Source organism: Physeter macrocephalus, chromosome 10, assembly GCF_002837175.3.
Source record: "Physeter macrocephalus isolate SW-GA chromosome 10, ASM283717v5, whole genome shotgun sequence".
Taxonomy (NCBI): domain Eukaryota; kingdom Metazoa; phylum Chordata; class Mammalia; order Artiodactyla; family Physeteridae; genus Physeter; species Physeter macrocephalus.
In genome coordinates, this window is record NC_041223.1 from 21,638,189 (window position 1) to 21,646,260 (window position 8,072).

Below are 8,072 nucleotides of genomic sequence, written 5' to 3' on the forward strand. Positions count from 1 at the left end.
TTTGATTTGCATTTCTCTAATGATTAATGATGTTGAGCATTCTTTCATGTGTTTGTTGGCAATCTATATATCTTCTTTGGAGAAATGTTTATTTAGGTCTTCTGCCCATTTTTGATTTGGGTTGTTTGTTTTTTGATACTGAGCTGCATGAGCTGCTTGTAAATTTTGGAGATTAATCCTTTGTCCGTTGCTTCATTTGCAAATATTTTCTTCCATTCTGAGGGTTATCTTTTCGTCTTGTTTATGGTTTCCTTTGCTGTGCAAAGCTTTGAAGTTTCATTAGGTCCCATTTGTTTATTTTTGTTTTTATTTCTATTTTTCTGGGAGGTGGGTCAAAAAGGATCTTGCTGTGATTTATGTCATAGAGTGTTCTGCCTATGTTTTCCTCTAAGAATTTTATAGTGTCTGGCCTTACGTTTAGGTCTTTAATCCCTTTTGAGTTTATTTTTGTGTATGGTGTAGATTGCTTTTGCTATTTGGGGTCTTTTGTGTTTCCATACAAATTGTGAAATTTTTTTTTCTAGTTCTGTAAAAAATGCTAGTGGTAGTTTGATAGGGATTGCATTGAATCTGTAGATTGCTTTGGGTAGTAGAGTCATTTTCACAATGTTGATTCTTCCAATCCAAGAACATGGTATATTTCTCCACCTATTTGTATCATCTTTAATTTCTTTCATCAGTGTCTTATAGTTTTCTGCATACAAGTCTTTTGTCTCCTTAGGTAGGTTTATTCCTAGATATTTTATTCTTTTTGTTGCAATGGTAAATGGGAGTGTTTTCTTAATTTCACTCTCAGATTTTTCATCATTAGTGTATAAGAATGCCAGAGATTTCTGTGCATTAATTTTGTATCCTGCTACTTTGCCAAATTCATTGTTTAGCTCTAGTAGTTTCCTGGTAGCCTCCTTAGGATTCTCTATGTATAGTATCATGTCATCTGCAAACAGTGACAGTTTTACTTCTTCTTTTCCAATTCGAATTCTTTTTATTTCTTTTTCTTCTCTGATTGCTGTGGCCAGAACTTTCAAAACTATGTTGAATAAGAGTGGTGAGAGTGGGCAACCTTGTCTTGTTCCTGATCTTAGTGGAAATGGTTTCAGTTTTTCACCATTGAGGACGATGTTGGCTGTGGGTTGTCATATATGGTCTTTATTATGTTGAGGTAATTTCCTTCTATGCCTACTTTCTGGAGGGTTTTTATCATAAATGGGTGAGTTTTTCACCATTGGGAACAATGCTGGCTGTGGGTTTGTCATATATGGCCTTTATTATGTTGAGGAAAGTTCCCTCTATGCCTACTTTCTGCAGGGTTTTTATCATAAATGGGTGTTGAATTTTGTCAAAAGCTTTCTCTGCATCTATTGAGATGATCATATGTTTTTTCTCCTTCAGTTTGTTGATATGGTGTATCACGTTGATTGATTTGCGTATATTGAAGAATCCTTGCATTCCTGGGATAAACCCCACTTGATCATGGTGTATGTTCCTTTTAATGTGCTGTTGGATTCTGTTTGCTAGTATTTTGTTGAGGATTTTTGCTTCTATGTTCATCAGTGATATTGGTCTGTAGTTTTCTCTTTTGACTATTTTATTTAAAAGAACACCTAGTTCCCTTTTTGCCAACCTAGTGTTGACCTAAAATAGACTGCCAGTTATTTCTCCAGCAAAAGTGGGTTTATTTGGGATCAGCAAAGAATTGTAATTTGGGGTCTTCAAACATGGCAAGCCACATGCAATTCCCTGCACAGCAAGGGAAGGACAACTCTTTTACTGGGGGGAAAAGGAAGTTGGGAAAGCTATAGTAAACGAAGAGTCCATGGCTTTTCATTGGCTGAGTTGTTGCCAGGAAATAAGAGGAGGCTTCCTACTTCCTGTGGGCTCTGCTATTGTTGCAGGGCATGGGAGCTCCCCTCTCTGGTCTCCTGACTCTATTTTAATTGAGCTTCCTGTTTATTAATTTTTACACTGGCATGCTCTATTCTTCCTACTGGGCTTCAGTTTTCTCCATAACATTTAATCATCATCTGACATATATTTTTTTGCTCATTCTAATTTTCTCCACTACATATAAGCTCCATGAGGACAGGGACTGTGTTCAATGCTATGTCTCCAGCTCTGAAACAGTGGTTAGCATTTTAAGATGTCAATAAATATTTGTCAAATAATTGAGTGAAAAAAATGAATGAATTTTCTTTTCTTTGTCTAGACCTTACTCTTCTTACCTTTTCACTTTTGCTCACATTCATCCTTTAAGTCTCAGATTAAATGTCATTTTCTTGCTAATGGTATAACCTAAAAAGATGCCTTTGTTATAATATTTCAGTTTCCTCTTCTTTCATAGTGCTTATAAAAATTCACACTTCTATATTATTTCTGTGATTATTTGATGTCTCTCTCCCTCACTCTAGTCTAAGCTTTACAAGAACAAGAACTAAGTGTGTTTTGTTTTCTACCGTATCCCTAACACCAAGCACGGTACTGAGCCCAGCATTGACAGATACATACCTGTTGAATGAAGGAATATGAAGATTTGATCATCAGGTGGAAAGCCATCTATTCTTGCATCTTATGCTCTTTGCTCACATTCCCCCACCTGTTTCCAGCTCCATGAGAAAAGTCTGATGAAGAAGAGTAGTACTAGAAAAATCTCTGTTCCAAGAACTTCCTTTTAGCACTGGGGAAGTGGGGAAGAGAGGTGCTGTGATAATTGTGATTTATAGTAAGAAATATATATTTGGTCTTTTTCCGTTTCTGGCACAGAGCTCCTAAAACTCTTGGAATTTCCTAAGCGATGAGAGCCATAAAGGTGTCTTTTGTTATGTCAGTGAGGTGATTTTGGACACTATCAAAGGTTGAGGGCTGGTTGCCAGGAGACTCGACCATGTTATTAGAAGGTTGGAACTTTCAGTCCCACCCATGGTCTCCAGGGAGGGTTGAGAGGGTGGAGGTTGAACCAATCATCAGTGGTCATTGATTTAATCAATAATGACTAATGAAGCCTCCATAAAAACCCCAAGGATGAGGTTTAGAGAACTTCTGGATTGGTGGAGGTACAGGGAGAGTGGGGCACCTGGAGAGGGCATGGAAGCTCCCTGCCCTTTCCCACATACCTTGCCCTGTGCATCTCTTCCATCTGGCTGTTCCTGAGATATATCCTTTTATAACAGACCTGTAATCCAGAAAGTAAAATATTTCTGTGAATTCTGTGAGCTGCTCTAGAAAATTAGTTGAACTAAAGGAGGGGGTCATAGGAAGCTCCAATCTATAGCCTGTGGGTCAGAAGCCCAGGTGACAATCTGGACTTGTGACTGGTGTCTGAATTTGGGGAGGGAGCAGTCTTGTAGGACTAAACCCTTAACCTGTGGACTCTGACACTATCTCTGGGTAGATGGTGTCAGAATTGAGTTGAATTGTAGGACACCCAGTTAGTGTCCGAGAATTGCTTGGTGGTGTGGGAAACTTCTCCCCCACTCCACACACATACACGGGAATTGGGATCAGAACCCTTCTGGGTGCTTCTTATGCTACCATCGGGCTAGTTTTCCTTCACTCTATTAATAAAAACATTGGTAAATATTTACTGAATCGAAGTATCTCTGTAAAATAATTCTAGACCTGACCCATGAATAATGAGAAATATTACTATTTTTTTTAAAATTTACTATGCTTTTTTCCCCTTTTAACCAGGTACACATCCAAACCTAAAAACAAATTGGTCTATGCCATGTTTCTCAAATGGCCCACATCAGGACAGCTGTTTCTTGGTCAGCCCAAAGCTACTTTGGGGGCAACAGAGGTAACAGGGAATTTTGTCTTTATTGTTCCTTTAACTTGCTGACTAGAATAACCTGATGAAGACATAACTTTTAACTTCAGGGTGAGCCTTATATGTGTTCCTCTTATACCTCATAAGAGTAATTTAAAAATGGACTTCATCAATGGCAATGTTTGGCAAAAACCTTTGAAAGTTTTCTTTCATTTCCCAGAAAACCAAACCTATAAAGCGGCTATATTATCTCCATGCATATCAATTAAAATATCTTCTTCCAAGTCATTCTATGTTGTTCAGGCTCACTGCATGCATCCAAAATGACTCTTTTCGTAAAACTGGAGTCCAGATTCTTCCCCTGACATCCCACCCCAGAACACATCTGAATAACTATGAGATATCATTTCAAGTTCACAAAAAACTGGGGGAAAATTAAAGGTTAATCTCACAGTTGTAACCATCAGCTGTGGCATCGAGTTCACTTTGATATATTTTATAGATTATTTTTAAGAAACTGAAAATTTTCTGGGCTATTAATTGTCCAAATGCTTTTCCTTGCATCATTTTTCCATATTTCATTTCTAACACTTGTGGCCGATCAGGCAGAAAAGGAGATAAGAGTTCAGATCTGATGTTTAATTACAGCTTAGTGTCCTGGGCATGACATTATCTTTTAATTTTATTTATGTTCTCTTTGGCTGCCATTAATAATGTTATTTGAAAGTTCATGGGTTTTGTTTTTATATTACTCTACACGATAAGCAAAGTTTTCTGGTTCAAAATAACCACAGATATATAGAAAACTACTTATTTAAATTCACCTTGTATAAGACCAAGAATATAGAACAGTTACAGTAATAATTGATCACACTTAGGTATTGTTGATTAGTGGAGGTTATTGGAACATCTGAGGGGGAAAGGTGGCTGGATAAGGAAGCTGAGCCTTTCTTCAAACATTCTGTGTGAGAACTGGGCAGGCCTTAGTCGTGCAGATTGGTTTGAGAATAATTTTCTCTACTCTGACACTATTCAGTCTTTACAATTCTTCCCAAATCCTGCACACTTTTGAGAGTAATATGGGAGCAAGACAGATGTATACACTTATTTTAAAACAGCTTGTAATCCACTAAATAAAAGTAAAAAATGAATCTCCTGTCCACATGGCTTTTTAAGAGATATCAACCACTCCTTCCCAATAAAGTGAGGGAGTCAGAGATACACTTGGAGACATTTGTGTGTATGTTTGTTTTTAATTTCAGGTTGAACTACTGGGACATGGACAGCCACTTCAGTGGACTCCTTTGGAGCAAAATGGCATCATGGTAGAACTGCCTAAGCTAACTGTTCATCAGATGCCCTGTAAATGGGGCTGGGCTCTAGCACTAACTAATGTGACCTGATTTGCAGTAGAGTGCTTCCTGATACAGTTATATCTAAGACTAGAATGTATCAGGTTTCTATAATTGTAGCACACAGAGAAAGCAAAGGTAAAATTGGCCCAGAATTTCCTAAATTACTCACATAACTGTTTTAACTCTCCAGTGCACTTTGCTATTGACGTCCCTTCACACTGAATTTATTTCCACGTGTGATTCAGAGGTGGGGATTTTGTTTCAGAGTACTGAGGAATTGGTGGTGTTAAGGACCGAGTCGTGTCTTCTGCCAAATTCACATGTTGAAGCCCTAAGCCTCAATGTGATTGTATTTGGAGATTTTAAAGAAGTAACTAAGGTTAAATGAAGTCATAAGAGTGGGACCTTAATCCAATATGACTGGAGTCCTTATAAGAAGAGGAAGAGCACGGATGCAAGCATATGGAGGAAAGACCATGTAAGGATGCAGTGAGAAGGTGGCCATCTGCAAGCCAAGGACAGAGGCCTCGAGAGAAACCAAACCTGCTGACACCTTGGGCTTTCAGCCTTCAGAACTGTGAGAAAATAAATTACTGTTGTTTAAGCCATCCTATATGTGGTATTTATTATGGCAACCCTAGCCGACTAATACAGGTTCATAGGCATATAAAAAATTTGGCTTAATATTTATTTCCAATGCTTACAGTAATTTTTTTAATAAAAAAAATTTGTCTTTTTTTCCCTCTTGGCAATAAAACTGATATGTTCACTATAGATATTTAAAATTATACAGAAATGCTTAAAGGCAAAATCACTGTTAAGATCACCACTACTAATATTTTAGTATATATTCTTCCAGGTTTTTTTCTGGCAAGGGGAGGTGAGTGTGTGGGATTGGAGGTATGGGCCTATTTTTGTAAGTGGGCTAATTTGAGGTCCAATTTAAATTAATAAATTTACTTCCTGTATATGCCTTTAAGCAAATTGAAGTTGAACACCTAGCTGAAAATTAGGAAGTCTATTCAGATCTTCCCTAAGAATGAAGCAAAAATAATACTGATATTGATGTAAATTTAAAGAAACACTGATTAAAGAACTCACTCCCCTTAACGAAAGATGTTCCACATGGCTAGATCTTTATTTGAAGTGCTACAGGCTTCATTTTGTCATATCAATCAAATGTGGACATCTCATTGTTCCCTATAAATGCTTCAAGTAGACAGGGAAATAAAATACTATTCATATTTATTTTCTAAAATCATCTTGAAGTTGAAAAAATCTTAAAAAAAATTATTCATTGCTGAAGTTTCTACAACTATCAAAGTTTTGAAACCATGCCAAAGTATTTACATGAATAAGTACTTTAAGAGTTCTAAATCCCAAGTAACATTTTATTAGAGGTCCAACAAAGACAGATTTACATGATCCCAAACACTAGACTAAGGAAAAACAAAAAAAGGATAAAAGCCCTCAAACCAACCCAGATAAACAGGGTTAGAAGAATCTTAACATAAAAGTGAGGTCATCTGTTTGTTTGAAGAAAGTATTTTTGAGACTAAAAACCTGTCAATCATTTAAATTCCTACCCTGTCCATCTTGACCTTCACAAATAAGAGAATATAGAGGGAAAATGGAACTATTTAAGCAAATTATAGTTAGGTATAGGGTTTAGTTAATGGGTAGCTGTGAGGGAGCTAAATGATAAAATACAGCTCAGCATTCAGAGGTGCTGATAAAATGCTTTGCTAATAACCAGACATTATATATGAAACAGAATGAGACACCAAATTTAAGTTTATTTAAGGTATTATCTTGCTTATATGTGAAATATACTATAAGTGGGACTCATAACAAGCATTTAAAAATATTCCATCAAATTCTTAGCATTATCATTGGTATGGAGGGCAAGAATTATAGTAAGGATAATTAAAAATCAGAGCTCTTATTACCTATTTTAAGCCAATAGTTCTTATCCCCCCAAGCAATTGTGCCTTTTCCCAGAGTTACTAAATAGGCACAAAATTGACTTGTTTTGAATTTCAGTAACTTTGGATTTTTCTTGAATGACGAGAAATATTGAAGGCAAGCAAAGCTAGATTATTAGACTGAATGATTTAGACATTGATATCATTTAAAATATGGATATCACTTTAATAAGACTCTATCTCATTTTCTTATGAGTGCCACATTGAAGCAACACAATTACTTTAAAAGGTCAGGCTAATCAAATAAATATTAATTAGGACAACAGAAAACAAGACAGATGTTTTGCCTTCTGTTCATTTCAATTTTGTAAGTAAAAGACCTGGTTAGATAAAAACCTTCCTAACTTGCAAAAAAATAAATAATTGTTCATATCAGATTTTTATATATACACAGTAACAAACACATTTATACAAGTTTGAAGAAGAAAGTAGAAGCTGTTTTAAGTAATCTCCATTTAACCAACTCACTAGATTAACGGGTGCTCTCCATTTCCTTGGAAAAGCATACTGATTGACGCCCAGGCAAGCTGCAGGCTTTCAGTTAGTAGGCTTCTGTCTGGCCCATGCTTCACCTTGATTTTCACTTGCTGCAATATATGTTTACCAAGGGTTAGTTGAGTTTGTTACTGCTATGGGTTGAATAGTGTTCCCCAATAATTCACGTCTACCCAAAAGCTCAGAATATGATCTTACTTGGAAGTAGTGTCTCTGCAGATGCAATTAAGGTAAATATTGAGGTAAGATCATACTGGATGCGGGGGTCACAAACATGTAAAAGATGACCATATGGAGACAGAAGCAGAGACTATGCTGCTACAAGCCAAGGAATTCTTGGGGCCACCAGAAGCTGGAAGAGTCAAGGAAGGACTGGAGGGATTCTTCCTTAGAGTCTTCAGAGGGAGCATGGCCCTGCCAACACCTTAATTTTTGATCTCTAAGCACCAGAATGGTGAGAGAATAAATTTC

At 36.7% G+C, this 8,072-nt stretch overlaps 1 protein-coding gene across 1 annotated transcript in view; it reads left to right on the plus strand.

Annotated features, from left to right (window-relative positions):
- The window catches only part of FUCA2 (alpha-L-fucosidase 2), a 21,382-nt gene extending 15,653 nt beyond the window's left edge, over nt 1–5,729 (plus strand). The window contains exons 6-7 of the mRNA XM_007114311.2: nt 3,688–3,796; nt 5,029–5,729. Of these exons, the coding sequence (XP_007114373.2) occupies nt 3,688–3,796; nt 5,029–5,169 (250 nt within the window). The 3' untranslated portion in view covers nt 5,170–5,729. The remainder of the gene's footprint in view (nt 1–3,687; nt 3,797–5,028) is intronic.
- Nucleotides 5,730–8,072: the final 2,343 nt, after the last annotated feature.